General features: G+C 40.8%; 1 protein-coding gene across 3 annotated transcripts in view; it reads left to right on the top strand.

The window, feature by feature from the left end:
* BEST3 (bestrophin 3) overlaps positions 1–14,465 on the top strand; it is a 61,182-nt gene extending 46,717 nt beyond the window's left edge. For 2 of the 3 annotated variants that reach the window (XM_043967371.1, XM_043967372.1), the window contains one exon: positions 13,213–14,465. In XM_043967371.1, coding sequence (XP_043823306.1) covers positions 13,213–14,155 — 943 coding nt within the window. In that variant the 3' untranslated portion in view covers positions 14,156–14,465. Of the gene's footprint in view, positions 1–9,387; positions 9,516–13,212 lie in introns of those variants that run through there. The other variant, XM_043967374.1, reaches the window with a different exon arrangement.
* The last annotated feature ends 4,668 nt before the right edge of the window (positions 14,466–19,133 follow it).

Genomic DNA, 19,133 nt, shown 5'->3' with positions numbered 1-19,133 from the left:
ATGATCCAAGTGAGTTCATGTTTCAACATGTGAATGCCTTTCATTAATCTATCAATAGATACATATTATACACAAGATGCTATGCTAGGCATTGAAGATAAGTTATAAAGTTAGGTAAGTCTCTATACTCAAGGAACTTATGATCTAGAACAGGACAGAGATATAAAAAGAGAATGAGTGATACAAGATAGTGGCATGTCAATATCGGTAGAGACATATGGTAGAGAGGCAACATGAGTAGAGTGACTTGGCATCAGGAAGACCGGGGTTTCAAATCCTGCCCTGACACTTAGTCACTCGACCATGGGCAAATCCTTTAACTTCTTGGAACTTCTACTTCCTCATCTGTAAAATGGGGATAATAATGTCTAGGGTCACTTCCTTGTAGGGTTATTGGAAGGTTTAAATGAGATAAATCTCTTTGTGAACTCCAAAATGGCATATTTTGTTGTTGTTATTTAGTCATTGTTTAGTCATTTCTGACTCTTGGTGACCCCATTTGGGGCTTTCTTAGCAAAGATACTGTAGTGGTTTGCCATTTCTCTCTACAACTCATTTTACAGATAAGGAAACTGAGGCAACCAGGACTAAGTGACTTGCCCAGGGTCTCACAGCTAATATGTGTCTGAGGCTGGATTTGAACACAGGTCTTCATGACTTCAGGCCTGGCACTCTCTCCACTCTGCTACCTTGCTGCCACCAAGTGGGATATAGTTATCAGTTATTATTATGCCCCTGGTACATTATATACATTAGGTTCTTGATAAATGCTTGTTGAATTGAATTGCATTGAATAAGTAGGAGCGTCCAAGACGGCAAGCTCACTGAGGGTTGGGGTAGCTAAGAAAGACTAAGACTGGCCTCTGAAGAGTCTGATATAGTTACCAGTGATTGGCACAGAGTAAATACTTACTGACTGACTAGAAGGGAGGGGAAAACATTCCAAGCTGGGGAATGGCAGAAGCAAAGGGTCAGGTTAACAAAACTCTCTAATGGAGATATGTGTGTATACTTAATTTATAAGTTTAATGCTCTGGAGAAATGAAAATTCAAATTGCAAATATATTCCAGACTGCTAAAATTCCAACAAGACACATTTAGTCTTGGTGGGGGGGAGGGCAAGAAGAGGGAAAAATTGGTTATTTGGGTATTGACACACACACAATTTACAAAATAAATGTTTCCCCCATACATATGGCCAGTAGAATTTAGGGCAAGGATGGACCCTTAGAAATCATCTAGCCTAACCCCCCTCATTTTACAGATAAGGAAACTGAGGCCCAGAAAGAGTTAGTGACTCACCCTAAGTAGAAAAATTGAGATCCAAATCCAAGACCTTTAACTCTTTTTTTTTTCCTTCTCTTTTTTCCCCGAGGGGCAATGAGGGTTAAGTGACTTGCCCAAGGTCACACAGCAAGTAAGTGTCAAGTGTCTGAGGTCCTCCTGAATCCAGGGCCCGTGCTTTATCCACTGTACCACCTAACTGCCCCCAGACCTTTAACTCTTGATAGAGTTCCCCTTTTGTCATACCATTCTAGTTTCCATCGTACCATGTTCTGCTTAAGCTTCCCATCATAAATAATGTTAAGTATAAATATGACTAATCAAATCCCACTGTGTTAAAGACACTTAAGAGGAGGAAATTGTTGCTTTGCCAATGTAGAAACATTATGCCCTGGCTCTTTCTGCCCTAATAAATTCTCAGGCAATTTTTTTTTTGCCCCATCCAAGAGATCATAGGCTATTAGATTTATAGCTAGCAGAGACATCCCCTAGAAAGGCTACCAAGCCCAACACCAGTACCACCCAATTTTTCAGACAAGAAAACTGAAGAAAAAAGACATGGCTTGCCCAGGGTTACAGAACTGATAAGTATCTGAGACTGCATTTGAACCCAAGGTCTCCTAACTTTAAGAGTCCATCCCCCTGTGCTCTAAGCCATGACTCACTAAGAATCTAAAAAAAAAATTCTATCATAATTATATGGAAGCCATCATCTTCCTTATTGTTTGCCCGAACTCTTCATTTCATCTCTATTAAGATAGCCTTAGGGCAGCTAGGTGGTGCAGTGGATAAAGCACCGGCCCTGAATTCAGGAGGACCTGAGTTCAAATTCAGCCTCAGACACTTGACACTAGCTGTGTGACCCTGGGCAAGTCACTTACCCCTCATTGCCCCGCAAATTAAAAAAAAAAAAAAGATAGCCTTAGCTTATTTGAGTTTACCATTTTAAAAAAATCATTTTACCAGAAGAACATTGTACACAGCCACAGTAATACTGTAAGACGATCAGCTGTGAATGACATAGCTATTCTCAGCAATACAATGATCCAAGACAACTCTGAAGGACTTATGATGAAGAATGCTATCCTTCCCCAGAGAAAGAATTGATGGTGTCTGAATCCAGACTGAAGCATACTTTTTCTACTTTCTTTATTTTTCTTGGGTTGATTTTTTTGGTCCGTGTTTTCTTTTACAACATGACTAATATGAGAGGGAATCATTTTAAATTGAAAAAGTAAAATAATTAAAAGGATTATCAATTTTTTTTTTACTAATTATTACTACTCTGGGCAAGTCACTTCCCATCACTAGTTCTCAATTTCCTCATCAGTAAAAAGAGAAGCTCAGACATCTGACATCTAGGTCACCTGTAGCTTTAAAATCTCATGATCCTATATTAATTAGTTAAAACTAATTAACTTAATATTATAATTAGCTTAAAAGCCTGATCACTGGTAAAAATAGACTACATTGAAGTTTGCTTTGAGGAAATACAAAAACTCTTACAGGCTTGTAAAGTCTAGTGAGGCTATTTCCACATGCATATTACCCAAAGAAGTAATAAAGATCTGTTAGCAGAGTCTCTTTTAGCCCCCCTGTCATGTCAGCAGGTGAGTAAGAGTGTTCAGTCATACCTTGAACTGGTCTCATATTTTAGTGACAACTTAGTGCTGCCACTGCTGACCTCTGAACCCAGGAATTTAATTTGTGTGTGTGTGTGTGTGCACACACACACACACGCGCGCGCGCACACACACACACACACACACACACATATATATGTGTATATATATATATATATAAACTAGACATTCAGAATATAATTGTCTGAAATTTTTTAAGCTTAAATTCAAATTAGACATTTATGCCATAATAATCATAGCTAGCATCTACTACATAGCACTTTAAGGTTTACAAAGTACTTTTCAAATTTCATCTCATTTTATCCTCCCCCAAATTCTGGGTGATTATTATATCCTTATTTTCCATTTGAGAAAACTGAGGAAGACAGAAGTTAAGTGACTTGCCCTAGGGTCATATAGCAAGTAAAGGTCAAAGGAGTATTTAAACGCCGGTCTTTCTGACTCCAGGTCCAGTGCCCTATTTACTGCATCACCAAGCTGGTCTGCAGAAATGCATGATGCTTTTACTAGTACATGGAATGAGCCTCTACTAACCTGAAAGTGAATTACATTGCCTTTCCTCTATTTCTACCCTATTCCTCTATTGTTGTTGTTGTCCAGTCGTTTCAGTTGTGTCTGACTCTTCTTGACCCAATTTGAGGTTTTCTTGGCAGAGATACTAGAGTGGTTTGCCATTTCCTTCTCCAGCTCAATTTAAAGATGAGGAAACTGAGGCAAGCAGAGTTAAGTGACTTGCCTAGGGTCACACAGCTAGTAAATGCCTAAGGCCAGATTTGATCTCAGGAAGATGAATCTTCTTGACTCCACAATATGGTCTGACAGAAGATGAAATAAACTGGAACCCGTATGAGATAGCATCCTTCCTTCTTCCTCTATGGATGTTCACTCTGCCATCTAGCTATCCATTCCTCTATTACTCAACCTATTTCTTCCATCTCCCCCCACCAAATAGTCACACACAAAAATCAGGCTTTTTTTTCCTGGTGAGGCAATGAGGAAAAATCAAGCTTTTAAAAATCATCCATTGAAACTATAGTGTTCTGAGTTACTAGAGTTTCAGCATAGCATAGTATACCATGCCCTGGCCTTGGAATCTAACAGACTCAAACTTGAAGTCCTCCCTCTGATCCTTCTTAGCAATACGGCAGAGATAAATCACTTAATCTCTCTGCAACTAAGACACAGATGGGTAATGATTTGCTTCACAAAAAGTGGATCGGCACCAGGATAGCTAGATTTTGGAGGAGGCTATGCTAACATTTGGTATTTTAAAACTAAATTTTTTTTTTAAAGTGTACGATAAGGGCAGCTAGATGGCACAGTGGATAAAGCACCAGCCCTGGATTCAGGAGTACCTGAGTTCAAATCTAGCCTCAGACACTTGACACTTACTAGCTGTGTGACTCTGGGCAAGTCACTTAGCCCCCATTGCCCCACAAAAAAAAAAAAAGTATACTATTTTTGTCTCCTCTTAGTCCTGAGGAAGTGGGGTTTTATTTTAATTAATTTTACAGTATATTTTTGTTCTACTATTAAGCTTTCAATTCCATTCATAAATGGGAGTCCAACAAAGTTTTCATAAATGTTCCCCCATTTGACAGTCATTTTCAGCTGTGTCAAATTCTAAGTCAGTTGAAATCATTATTATCTTGTAACATCTAATATGTTGTTATTCAGTTGTATCTGCCCCTTTCTGACCCCATTTGGGGCTTTTTGGGCAAAGATACTGGAGTGATTTGCCATTTCCTTCTCCAACTATTTCGCAGATGAGGAAACTGAGGCAAACAGGGTGAAGTCACCTTCCCAAGGTCACACATCCAGTTAAGTATCTGAATTCATGAAAATGGGTCTTCCTGACTCTAGGTCCTCCTCGCTATTCACTGTGTCACCTAGCTGCCCATACAATTAAGTCAGTTGAAATCACCATTATCTTGCAATATCTGATATGTTAAAATCTCACTAAAAAGTTCACATTGATCATCATTAAATGACCTCAGGAGTTCTGCTTTGTTTTGCCAAAAAATTGCTAACAGTTTTTCATCAGAATAAGTCCCAAGTTGGAAAGGAGATAAATTTTATGGTTCCTAAAATGTATTCTTAGATGACACAACGAATCTATTTCCCAAAAATCCACAAATACATTGAGTGAATATATCCTATAGTCTCATAAACTTAAAGGTTCACTTTCAAATTCCTACTTCCCAATGATTCTGGCTTCTTGACCTACTCTTTGTAAATCACTTAGGGCACCATTGATTTTCTAAAAATCTATAACAACATGATTTTTAAAAGCTTGCTTTCAAATCTAAATTTCTTTTAATAACAACCTGACTTCACCATTCTCAGGGCATCCTTCTCATGACCTCTAAAAGCCCAAATAATTTTTTTTAATTGATCTAATGGGGCAGCTAGGTGGCGCAGTGGATAGAGCACCGGTCCTGGATTCAGAAGGAAATGAGTTCAAATCTGGCCTCAGACACTTGACACTTACTAGCTGTGTGACCCTGGGCAAGTCACTTAACCCCAATTGCCTCACCAAAACAAAACAAAAAAAATTGATCTAAAATTCTCTTCTGCTCTTCTAACCTGATCTAATCAGATCAGTGGCTTGCTCAGTCAGAAATATATATACATATATACATATATACACACACATATATGTATATACACACACATATATGTATATACACACACATATATATATATCTTCCTCCCAGATTAGGAAATGAGAAGTTAGCAGACACTGATGAAGAAGATTAGCATCAGTGATGAGACACAGCAAAAGAAGGGAGATTTGGAGCAAAGTCGTACCTTTTCCAGTCCTTTAAAAAACTCACCATTTGAATTTTCTATGAGTCTTGAGGTATCAGCTGGATTTAATCCCAGAGTCACAGAGGGCCAATCTGTCTAGGTAAGCAATATTCCAGGGAAAGCGATGGTAACCATTTCCAATTGGCTACACTATATGGGAAAGATTGCCACAATTTGGTCTGACAGCAGATGAAATAAACTGGAACCTATCCAAGAGAGCACCCTTCCTTCTTCCTCTCTGTGGATGTCCAACTGTGAATATATAGCTCGAGAGGGATCCCCTTCCCATCAGCCCACATTAGTGCATCTGAAACACTCCCTGGAAAAATAGGAAAATGAAGGTATAGTGGGAAAAGTCTCAAGTTGACAGCAGGATTTTCTTCCCTTTGTTCTGTGTCCAGTTAAAACAAATTCTGTATTTCTTTTGTCTTTCAGTCTCTCTATCTGCACTGTGTGTTTACCATTCAACAACATTTTAAAAGTATTTAATGAATCCCTTGTCGGAGCTCTCAACTGCAAAGTTTTTGGGTGGTTTGTTTTTTTAACAAGGGGTCATGTTAAAAAAAAGGGGGGGCAGCTAGGTGGCACAGTGGATAGAGCACCAGCCCTGTATTCAGGAGGACCTGAGTTCAAATCTGACCTCAGACACTTGACACTTATTAGCTGTGTGACCCTAGGCAAGTCACTTAACCCCAGTTGCCTCACCAAAAAAAAAAAGGGGGAGGTGGAACTAGGTGGCCAAGTGAATAGAGTCAGGAGGACCCGAGTTCATATCTGTCCTCAAACACCTACTAGCTGTGTGACCCTATGCAAGTTACTTAACTCTGATTGCCTCCCCCCAAAAAGTAAATAAGTAAAAATTTTAAAAGAAGGGAAGTGGGAAGATCATATCAAACTGACATTCAGAACTGAACAGAGGTATCTAGGTGGTATAGTATGTAAACTGTAATACCTGAGTTCAAATCACATACATTTATAATGATAAACTTCAACCAGTAAACAAAATGCAGGCTTCGTGACTCAACAGCCCCAACAAAAAGCCATGATAGAAGTGTTTATAGAGGCCAACATCAAAAACTGACAATGAGGGCAAAAGATGATGAGAAGACATCTTATTTAGTATGATGGGTAAAGTTGGTAGCTGTGGCCATACATAGCAGCAGAGACATAACTCTGACCAGGCTGCCTGGGCTTTGCTGCAGGTGTCAGGGGTGACCAGTATCCAGGGGGGTATACCTTCTTGCAATGGTCTTCCCACTCATTGTCCCCATGGCTCATGGTCTTCCAATGAATGGCCCTAGGTTGCATGTATGGTACCACCACCCAGTGTCTTGGCTGCTCTGACTTGCTAGGCTCCATTCCCCATCCTCGACACCCCTTCTGAGGTTTGGGGGAAGGAGAGGACTATTCATTCAGCCCAGACTCTCAGGAGGGTTATTTTATCAGGCTCTATTTTTTGTTTGTTTTTTGGTTTTTTGGGGGTTTTTTTGCGGGGCAATGGGGGTTAAGTGACTTGCCCAGGGTCACACAGCTAGTAAGTGTCTGAAGCCGAATTTGAACTCAGGTACTCCTGAATCCACTGTGCCAGCTAGCCGCCCCCAGGCTCTATTTTTTAATGATTTTCACTAAATCTCAATCTACTAAAAACTAAACTATTCCTAGGCCAAAAAGACAGGCTAGTGCCACCTTGGGGACCTAGTTAACAGATTAAAGAGACAGGAACTTCTGTTCTTGGAGACATGTGTTTATCTCTGGTGCTTGGCATAATGACTATAGTTTAGAAGAGAGTAAAGCCAATATTTGTTTTTTCTGGCTGCCTGCGGAGAAAGATGAGAAAGGGCAGCGTGCAGGGGAAAGTACATTGGAATTGGAGTCAGAGGTCCTGTGTTGGAGGCCAGGCCTGACTCAGCCCAGTTCAGTGGTCCAGGTTTGGGACTGTGGTGAAATGGAACACTCTTAAACCATCTGAAACATAAGAAAAGAGAATTTACTTCGCCATAACAGGGAAATGAAATTCAGCAAGGATACCATTCCAGTTCAGGAAAGGCATCTAGTGAAAATAGGATGCAGGGAAGAGAGAGCTGGCCTTGGAGGAAGGAAACCCAGTGACCTTGGCTAAGTCACTTAAACTTCTTTTCTTTTCTTTTGTTTTTGCGGGGCAATGATGGTTAAGTGACATGCCCAGGGTCATACAGCTAGTAAGTGTCATGTGTCTGAACTGGATTTGAGCTTAGGTCCTCCTGAATCTAGGGCCGGTACTTTATCCACTGTGCCACCTAGCTGCCCCCATTTAACTTCTTAAGATCCTTAGTCAAACAAGTCTCTAAGGTATCTAAGTTGTCTGCTTTAGTAGAGAGAGTTTTCTCACAAGAAAACTAACTTCCTTCCTCAAAAAAACCAAAAACTATATCTAGATTTCGTTTGGACCTGTGATTTCATTGATATGGAGGGAACATCTGGCATTTGGAAACTTCCTTTACATGGGCAGACTAGCAACAAATATGGTCTTTAGAGTTGTTCTGTGCATTGAGAGACTACATGACATCATTGGTCACTCAACTAGCATATGTCAGAGTCAGGATTTGAACCTAAGGCTGACCTTCTTTCCACTATAACACACTATGTCTCTTTTTGAATAATCGTCTATAAAGGCATTCATTATTTTTTTGCAAATCCTACATAATTGCAAGTCCCAATTAGTGCAAGCAATGAATCACTTGAAGTGATTGCATTATTCAGATTCACACTATATATTTCCCCTGGGCTTGAACCAGTGAACAGCTAGGTGGTACTGTGGAAGGAACTCCAGGTTTGGTGTCAGGAAGATTCATTTTTCTAAATTAAAATCTGGCATCAGACAGTTACTAGCCGTGTGCCCCTGGACAAGTCATTTAGCCTTGGTTGCCTCAGTTTCCTCACCTGTGAAATGAGCCAGAGAAAGAAAGTATCGCTGCCAAGAAAACCCCAAATGGGGTTTTGGAGAGTAAGTCAAGATTGAAAGAACTGAACAACAAAAGACCCAATGACCATATTTCACATAACTATAACTTCAAATGGTGTGAATTCAAATACAACAGGATGATGTTATATCATAGATTTATTTTGGTTTTGTTTGTTTGTTTGTTTTTTGGTAGGACAATGAGGGTTAAGTGACTTACCCAGGGTCACACAGCTAGTAAGTGTCAAGTGTCTGAGGCCGGATTTGAACTCAGGTCCTCCTGAATCCAGGGCTGGTGCTTTATCCACTGTGCCACCTAGCTGCCCCCTATCATAGATTTATAACTGAAATCACCTAGTCCAATCCCTTCATTTTACAAATAAAGGGGGGCAGCTAGGTGGTACAGTGGATAGAGCACCAGCCCTGGATTCAGGAGTACCTGAGTTCAAATCCGGCCTCAGACACTTAACACTTACTAGCTGTGTGACCCTGGGCAAGTCACTTAACCCCAATTGCCTCACTAAAAAAAAACAAAAACAAAAACAAAAACAAATAAAACAAATAAAGGAACTGAGGCCCATGAAGGTTAACTGACTTTGCCAAAGCCATAAGACAAATATCATAGGTCAGATTTGAATTTGGGAGGCCAGTGTTCTTCCCTTTGCATCATGAGACCTTCTCATGCCAAGTGGCTTTCTTACTTTTTTATAGAGACTTGGAGATTTGTGGCAGCCTTGTAGAGACCACCGGTGTATCGTCCACCAGACTCCATCACTGCCTGGGGTGAACGAGATTAGAAGTGGCCCTAGTCATCCCAGGATAAATAGGAAATGATGGAGAGATCCAATTTGACCTGAGTCCCAGAGCAAATAGTGGAGAATCTTACTGATCCATTGACCTTGTCTCATCTCCAGTTTCCTCCGTTGGGAAATGAATCCCTGTCAAGCATGAACCAGGAGCTGACCTCACACAACCTTACAGCCTGAGCCAGTGTGACGGCCACTCAGTCATGAGTCATGCTTCTATAGCCTGATGTAATAGGATCCTGCCAGCGTGTAGCTCATCACGGGCCAATGGCGCCCACGGCTGGATTTCTAGAATAGCAGCCAACTCGCCACCTTCACCTCAGGCATCTCTATAAAAGGAGACTGCCCAGGGCTTTCAGCTAGTTGATCATTCCAATTGCCTATCTTTTATTCACACCTGCAGGAGAAGGGCATTTCCTCCCTCCCACCTTCTTTTTTCTTTTCTTTCCTCATTTTTCTCATTATACTTCCTGTCACCTGGCAAATCTCTTTTTTTTTCTCCTTCATATCCTTCTTGATGCTGATGATAGCTGATGACTGCCATTCCCAGCACTTCCATCATAGTTTCAATATGAGCCTTGGATAAAGCAGAAGGAATTCTGAAGTTAGGGACCCCAAGAGACATTATGATGAATGAGAGAGTCCTAGACATGGGGGCCATCTTGTTCAAGAACACGGTGTCAAGGGGGCAGCTAGGTGGTGCAGTGGATAAAGCACCGGCCCTGGATTCAGGAGGACTTGGGTTCAAATCCAGCCTTAGACACTTGACACTTACTAGCTATGTGACCCTGGGCAAGTCACTTAACCCCCATGGCCCCACCAAAAAAAAAAAAAGAATAAATGAACAATTTGGCCAAGTTTTACTTCACTTCACTTAAAGTAAAGGTAAAACTTGACATTGCTGGACTTAAAAACAAAAAACACAAATTAATGAAACATTTTAAACCTGAACAAGTGAAAGGATCATAGAATTAAAGCTGGGAGGGACCTCAAATGTCATCAAATCCAACCTACTCATTTGCACAGAGATGTTAAGTGACTTGTCTAGGCTCACACAAAATCTGAGGAAGGATTTGAACCCAGATCTTCCTGACTTCAGATACAGCACTATATTTAGTATACTACTTAGGCTCTAATCAAGTTTCATCTAACCCAAGTCTGTGGTATCAAACTAAAATACAAACGGGGTCACCAAACTCTGCTGTCTGCAGTATATTGACTTAGAAAATCACATATTGGGCAGCTAGGTGGAACAGTAGATAGAACATTGGCTCCTGGAATCAGGAGGACCTAAGTTCATATCCTGCCTCAGACATGTACTAGTTGTGTGATCCTAACCAAGTCGCTTAACCCTGATTGCCCTAACCACGCCCCCCCCACCAAAGAAGAGAAAGAAAATCACATCTCAATCTTATCTATGTTCTGTTGTATTTTTTATTTATTTTGTGAAATATTTCCTAATTACATTGTAGTCTAGGTTAGCTCTCAGGAATGTTATAGGTCACTAGGCCCATGTTTGACACTTCTGGCCTAAGATCTTTCATAGAATTAAAGCTGGAAAGGACCTCAGATGTCATCAAGCCCAACCTACTCATTTTACAAATGAGGAAACTGAGGCACAGAGGTGTTAAGATGTTATAGAAATGAGCACATGGCTTAGTCTACCAATGTCCCTTTTGTCTCTAACAACCTATGATTCTTATCTGGTTTTATTTCCGCTTTCTTCATCTGTGGTTACAAATAGCTCATTGTTCTCAGTCACCTTCCTCCCAATAACCTCATGAGAGAGGCAGTAATAGTGATACTTCTATATTATTATCTCCTCTTCTAGGTAAAGAAATCGAGACCCCGAAAGGTTGTGTCAGAGCTGAAATCTGAACCAAGTTCTCTCAATTCTCTTTCCATAACACTAGGTTCTCTTTTATTAAGTAGAGGGGAACTCGAAATATTTAACAGGATCATAGGGATTTGAGGAATATAATCCCACTACATCATTCACCCCCTGCCATGAGCACACAGGGAATTCATGCTTCTGATGAACATCTTGTTTTTAAAGGTTCCATTGTAGTAGACAAATCCAGGGCTATATCCAAGAGGATTTATTTCTTTTTTTCAATGCTTTTTTGCTTGTTTTTTTGTGGGACAATGCGGGTTAAGTGACTTACCCAGGGTCACACAGCTGGTAAATGTCAAGTGTCTGAGGCCGGATTTGAACTCAGGTCCTCCTGAATCCAGGGCTGCGCCACCTAGCTGCCCCCCAAGAGGATTTATTTCTTTGGATCTCTTTCTTTCCTTCTGGTTGATTGTGAAGTGTTAGAAATGCATCATCGGTAGGTAATAGGGAGAGGGGAATAGATACTGTTTCCTTCTGAACAATTAAAGCCTACATTTCCCAAGTTAATATTGCTGCTTTAGGAAAAACATCCCAACTCATTCATTTACTTTCTGGCCTTCTTGCTAAGTCTTCTCATGCAACTTTCCAAATCCAATCTTAGTACAGCTTGGTGGCACAGTGGTTAGAGCACTGGACTCAGGAAGACAAGTTCAAATCCAGCTTCAGATTCTTGCTATCTGTAGGACCCTGGGCAAGTCACTTGACTCCTGTCTGCCTCAGTTTTCTCATATAGAAAATGGGAATAATAATAGCACTCATCTCCCAGGGTTTTGGGGAGCATCAAATATTATTGATAATATTTGTAAAGCACTTTGTAAACTTTAAAGTTATATCTGAATGCTAGTTTTTATACCCACATCCTGGCATACAATAGGTGCTTCATAAATACCTCCATGCCTGGAATGCTCTTCCCTCCCCCATTCTTCCTCTTAGAATCTTTTGTACTTATAGCCTTTCCTGATCCCCTCAAATACTAGTACCTTGCCCTTAAAATTACTTTTATTTTCCACATACAGTTATCCCTTCAATATCATGACTTTCCCTGTTGCAGTTTCAATATATCCTGGGTGGGCATAAGAAATTAAATGAGAATTTTGGGGAAGTTTCACAGAAGCCAAAATGAAATGCAAAGGGCCAGCAGATGACAGAAAAAGTGTAGAAACTCAGAAATGCATAAAATATATTACTAGTATTATATAATATCAACATATTTTATCTTTTAATATCATCATAATTCAGACTTCTTCTCTGGTAGGAAGGGTGGGCCAAAAATTTTTACGGGGGTTTTCCAGATGGTGGTGGTGGGGTGTATGTGGAAGAGATAACTATACTTTGTATATACTTGTAAGTAAACATGTTTGTTGTTTGTCCTCCTTGGCAAGATGCTAAATTTTTTAAAGTAGAGACTATGACACAGGATGATAGATTTAAAGCTGGGAAAGACCCCCATCCCCCTCATTTTACAGATGGGGAAACTGAGGTACAGAGAGGCTAAGTAGACAGTCACATAGCTAATGATTGTAAGGTGGGTTTTGAATGCTTTCTTTCTTTCCTTCTTGGTGGGGCAATGAGGGTTAAGTGACTTGCCCAGGGTCACACAGCTAGTAAGTGTCAAGTGTCTGAGGCTGGATTTGAACTCAGGTCCTCCTGAATCCAGGGCCAGCGCTTTATCCACCACTGTGCCTCCTTGAACGCTTTCTGATTCAATGCCCAGAACTCGATCTCCTACTACCAGTGTCTAGCACACAGTAAACAATTGATCATTGTCATTAGTAGATTGATTCAGAGCTGCCCTATAGAAAAACCCTCCTTATGCTCTATCATTGTATGTTTCAGGCTGTCTGGGTCCGACTTCATTGGTGGGGAAGAATGGTTATGGGATGATGAGAAACATGGGCCGAGACGCTCCGTGATAAGGAGAGTGAAACGTTTCCTGAGTGTCCATGAACACCCCACGAGCCCGGTGAGGCGGAATTACGGGAGGCAGAGCAGCGACAGCTCCATGTTCTTCCCAACAAGCGACCTCAGCCACATCAGCGGCCTGCTGGATATACCCCCCAGAAACCGCCACCGGCCGCCTCGAACCAAGAAGAAACCGGATCCGGGGGGAAGTAGCCCCAAGCTTCACGCTAGCATGGGAGACCTGTCTGTGATCAGAGAAACCAGCCGGACTAGCACTTTAATGAGCCTGACCCCACAGTCCAGTGTCAGTGCCTCACCCACAAAAGCAACCCTTCAGATCCCAGAAGTGCTGATCACTTCTCCGGATGTTTCAACGCCCACGTCGCTGGACAGCTACCAGCCAAGCCCCGAGCCAAGCCCCGAGCCGTCCACCTCAGACTCTTTGCTTTCAGGAGCTCAGCCCATTGGAACTGAACAGCCGGCCAGCCCTGATCATTCCAACCTGCCCCCTTCACAAACTACGCAGACCATTTCGCCAGAAGCTGAAGCCCAGATTCTTGAGTTTGCTTTTGAGAACAGCGCTGAGGACAAGTACCCGAAAAGGTGGAGCCTACCAGGGTTTCTGGAGTCCAGTCAGGCCTCCCTCTCAGGACTGAGTTCAGATCCTGTTGTCCCTGAAACTATTCTTTTAATAGATACAGAAACATCTTCGCAGTCCAGTGGAATTAACTTCGTGGCTGCTCCTCAGACTCCTCCAGATGTTCATTATTTATTAGAACACGTGGACACCAAAGAAACAGATATCACAGACTTCAATAATGAGCAACCCGAAGCATTTCCGAAAGGACCGTCAAAAAGTTCTGGGATCTGGTTCTAGCTTAAGACCCTTGGACAGTGTCCCCTACCCCTGAGGAGCTCACTTGGGCCAACCTACAGATCCTTCAAAAATTGAGAATCATCAAAATCATGGTGTTCTATGATCTATTAAAATTTTGGGAGGAGGGGACATAGTGAATCAGATTTCCTGAAGAAGAAGAAGAAAAAAAGACACCAATCAAGAGCCAATTTATTACTTCCCTACTATGTATCAGGCACTCTTCTTAGGTGCTGGGGATGTCAGTATTCTTAGTAAAACAAATATTTATCACAGAGTTGTTTCCCATGAAAGTTACCCAGGCTTCAGTATCATAGCTTTCTAACTAAACAAAAAAATCTGTCCAAACACAACAACACAAAACAAAACACTCGCTACCTTTATTTTCTTTGCCATGTCCTTAAACTGACTCTACTGTTCACCATGAAGACAGGGAAGTGGATTAGTTAGCCTCTCAAAATCCATCTCCGCCACTGGTGCTGTGTATAGGAGGTGCTATCAACCTAACCATACTGTCTTGTAGTTTAAGTTTTCCTATTATTTCACCTACATTGTCTCATGACCATACTCCCTAGTGATTTTTTCCTTTTGATTTCCTTCCATTCTGGGATCTTTTTCTTTTCCAATTTTTACTCTCCTGTCTTTTTATTCATCTCTCCCCTGTTGTTCTTTATATCCTTGGTCCCTCTCTGGATCTAGGGGCCTTTAAATCTATCCCTTGCTTGATTTAATTTCTTTCACATTTTGGTATAGTGTTTCTCTCTCTCTCTCTCTCTCTCTCTCTCTCTCTCTCTCTCTCTCTCTCTCTCACTTATCACATTTGTTAGGGAATAGGATAAGGAGGGACTATGATTTCATTTGTACAGGATATTCTCTATCAGTGCAGATCAGCACCTAATTTATAGTCTTAAAGACCCCTGAGAGCTTAAGTCACTTGCCCAGGGTTACACAGGTGGGACTTGAACCTAGTAACTGTACTAAGCTGCCTCTCTTGTATTGTTAAAGGTAATAATTATAGTAACAGTCATAGGAACTGAACCTGTGATTTCAGTAATGAACTTCCTCTTACAATGTAATCAGTGTGATAGGGAACTCTGATATAAGAAAACTCCCTTTCCTAATATGTAGATCTCCCATATCTCCCAGATCCCAAATATAGGATCTCCCACATGAAAAAACTCCTACAAATGCAAGTCATATAGAGAATTCCCAGAGGAGGAAACTCTCTATCAATGCAGGTGACCACCCTTTCTGCAACCTATAGCTTTGAGCATCAAGAGGTAAAATGGGCAAAGGCGCAGGGTCAACACAGTCAGGATGTGTCAGAGGTGGGACAAGAACCCAGATCTTCCTAGCTCTCAGTCTGACTCTCAAACCACTACACTATGCCATCTTTTAATAAGTCAATAAGCAATGGTACAGCCTCACTGCTATATCATCTAGTTTCGCTATAAAATGTCAACAAATCTAATTTCCCACCCTCCTAATCCTAAAATAGAGATGTAGGAGTCAGTGGTCAGCTACTAGCTACTTACATGCTGCTACAATTTCTTACTGGTTCTACTTTTTGGTCTTAAACACCAAGGGAACACTTAAACACTTAGACATCAAGGGAAACTGGCATCAATTACAACCTTATTTTTTAGGGATGATAGGAAAAACCCTACATTTTGGAGGTATGTTTTTCTCCAGAACTTAAGATAGGATTTCCAATCACTAGGTTACATGGGACCACTTACTGCATACACTGAGCCTGGCTCTATGGTCCACTATCAGCATTTTTTGATGATCACATTGGCATAGAGAGGTTGAGCTGCGTTAGGACCGAACAAGAGAGTAACAGAGCTAGGATTCAAACCCATGCCTTTTGACTCAAAACCCAATAGTCTGTTTCAAAATTTAGTTATTCAGGCCAGTCATTTCAGTTGTATCTGACTCTTTGTGACCCCATTTGGGGTTTTCTTTGGTAAAGATACTGGAGGGGGTTGCCAGTTCTTTCTCCAGCTCATTTTACAGATGAGGAAACTGAGGTAAACAAGGTTAAGTGACTTATTCAGGGTCACACATCTAGTATGTGTCTGAGGCCAGGTTTGAACTCAGTTCTTCCTGACTCCAGTCCCAACGCTCTATCTACTGTACCACCTAGCTGCTCCAAGATGATAAATTACCCATAAATAGAATTAACACATAACACAGTTTTGTGAAAAAGCTACCTGTGTGACGTAGAGCAAGGCTTTAGTCTCCTTATCTGTACAATTTGCATGTCAAACTAGATGACCTCAAAGGTTCTTTCCATATCATCGTATGATATCATTACTGTTTAAAAACCTGCTTCACTGTTCATCTCTGTTTTCTTCTATTTCTTCTGTTTCTGTATTCACAGAAAAATGCATTTGAAGATTTCATGTATCAAAGTTGTTACAAAAATGTATCAACCTTTCTTCAAAACCCCTGGTCTCCCACATTAGCTTCCCACTTTTTCCTTTTTCTGAAGACAGATTGAGTCAGGTTCTGAGCCCATTTAACTCTAGGAAACTTCATCTCAGAATTCAGTTTTTCATTTGTAAAAGATTAGAGAAACACGGGAACAATTGCTCTCTCATTCAAGATGGAGTCCTTCTCCTCCCCCCCACCAAGTACAAGTACCACTTCAAACACTTAGCTAATTTTTCATCGCCTTCCTTTTAGCCCCAGCAGCTTATGTAGTTCCAGAACTCTGGAAACTTCAACCCTTGGAGTCAATGGTCACATGTGCTTGGAGTCTGACCAACTCCAAAAACTACCAACTCAGTTCTGCTCCCATGTTGACATTGTGCCCAAAAGAAAAGAATTTGGTGAGGTCAACAGCTATTTGGCACATCCTATTACACCCACAAGTCCAGGGCCTGGGCCTAATTAGCCTTGCACTGGAATTGTAAAGCCAAAATCCAGTGAGTTATAATACCACTTATTCTGTTCCTGAATATTCAGTGCTAGTTCCACAAAGAAAGAAAAAAAAAAAACATGAAAAAGTATGTATCTCCTCTCCCCTACTCGAACCCTTATTGCATCCTTCTCCCTATCAATCATCTTCTATCTCTTCCTCAGAAGCCAGTGCCCACATGAGCAACTCAGCAGAATTATAGAAATTATTCATTTGAAATAGAATAATAAAAACACAAACTGAGTCATTAGAAAAGACCTTTGCATTTTAATTTTAGAATAAAGCACCTTTTTCAGTAATGTTATTTTCTCTCTCTACTTCATCCTCCAGACAAATTGCACCCACCCTCGTGTTTTTTTCTAAAACTTTGTCCCCATCAAAATATACTCAATGAATGGCCACTATATAGCTCTGTTTTTTATGAGATATAGAAAGACTTGCAACTTCAGATATCGGATTTCCTTTGTCCTTCAAAGCCTCCTCATTTTCCAGTCTTACAAACACTTTATTCAGAAGGCTTTTCCAATACTCTTACAGCATTTGTGAGCTTTTTACTGACCTGTGCAGCTTGTTTTTTCTTTTGGAGTTTCATTTTTTCTTTTTGACTCCTTATATTTTATTTATCATTAATGCTTTTCACCACTTCTATCACTCACCACAGAAATCTAGACCCTTAACAGCATGGCTACTATTCATAAGAGGGATTTTTTTTTTTATCTAGAGAAGGGGGAAGGGAGGTCAGGTACTCACCTGAAGTAAGGTAAGGAATAATGCCACACAGAGAAATGCAATGAAGATCAAGTGTTAATGGCTATTGCTAAAGGACAGAATACAGGGCCAAAGGGTGTGGCCATTGCAGGAAGGAAGCACATTTTGGTACCCTCTAAATTTCAGCACTCTGGAACCCAGTCCAAGTCACTCTACCCTAGTTACAACTCTGCTTCTTCTCACCCACAACTGCTTCCTTCTATGCCGCATTACTTGAATCAGCCTTTCAAAGGAATTCTTGACCTAGACCATAGTAAATTTTTTTTTAAGTGAGGCAATTGGGGTTAAGTGACTTGCCCAGGGTCACACAGCTAGTAAGTGTTAAGTGTCTGAGGCCGGATTTGAACTCAGGTACTCCTGACTCCAGGGCCGGTGCTCTATCCACTGTGCCACCTAGCTGCCCCCCATAGTAAATTTTTAATGATATTATTACCACCAATTGGTTTATAGCTCTAGCATTATTTGAACACCTAATCTCACAACTCATTTGTTCTTTATCAGGTCATTATAACTTTAAGAAAACTAAATAATGATCGAATTCCATTTATTCTCCCCCATTTGTCAGAATCATCCTCATCATAAAGAGTAAGCCTTTGTTGAACATTATTAGTAAATCTTTATTGAACTCTTGTGTAGAGCACAGGGTTAGATACCAATGGATTATACTTATGACTTGAAAGGGTTTTAAATCCATTGAAACATTTTAGGCATTTGAAATTGTCCTACTTACTTCCCACCTTTGTTAGCTCCCTGAACCCTAAGTGTAGCCATATTGGGAAGCATCTACTAGTCCCACTGGTATTGCCACTGAAGACAAGACAGAACCAAATCATAAATCCCAGGATTGCTCTTTCATTTCAGGATCCTCTAGATTCCAGGAAAAGGTCATATAGAACATTAGGGGAAGAAAGCTATAGATGCTGCACTGAAATCCATTAACCATTACATTCATTAAAGGACAGATCCTTAGGGGTGGCTAGGTGGTGCAGTGGATAAAGCACAGGCCCTGGAGTCAGGAGTACCTGAGTTCAAATCCAGCCTCAGACACTTAACACTTACTAGCTGTGTGACCCTGGGCAAGTCACTTAACCCCAATTGCCTCACTAAAAAAAAAAAAAAAAAGGACAGATCCTTTAACATGAATGGAATTGGTTGGTTGGTAGCAGCTTCCCTGGGAATTTTCCCATATATCTTATGCATGCAGCCAACTCTCCCCTGGCAAATTGAAAGAGAAAAAAATAAGCCGTTATATGAGTTAAGGGTCGCAATATGAGGAGACTAGAAGAAATG

Source organism: Dromiciops gliroides, chromosome 5 (genome assembly GCF_019393635.1).
Source record: "Dromiciops gliroides isolate mDroGli1 chromosome 5, mDroGli1.pri, whole genome shotgun sequence".
NCBI classification, from domain to species: domain Eukaryota; kingdom Metazoa; phylum Chordata; class Mammalia; order Microbiotheria; family Microbiotheriidae; genus Dromiciops; species Dromiciops gliroides.
The sequence above is the reverse complement of the archived record's forward strand: the minus strand, read 5'-3'. Positions and strand labels throughout refer to the sequence as shown.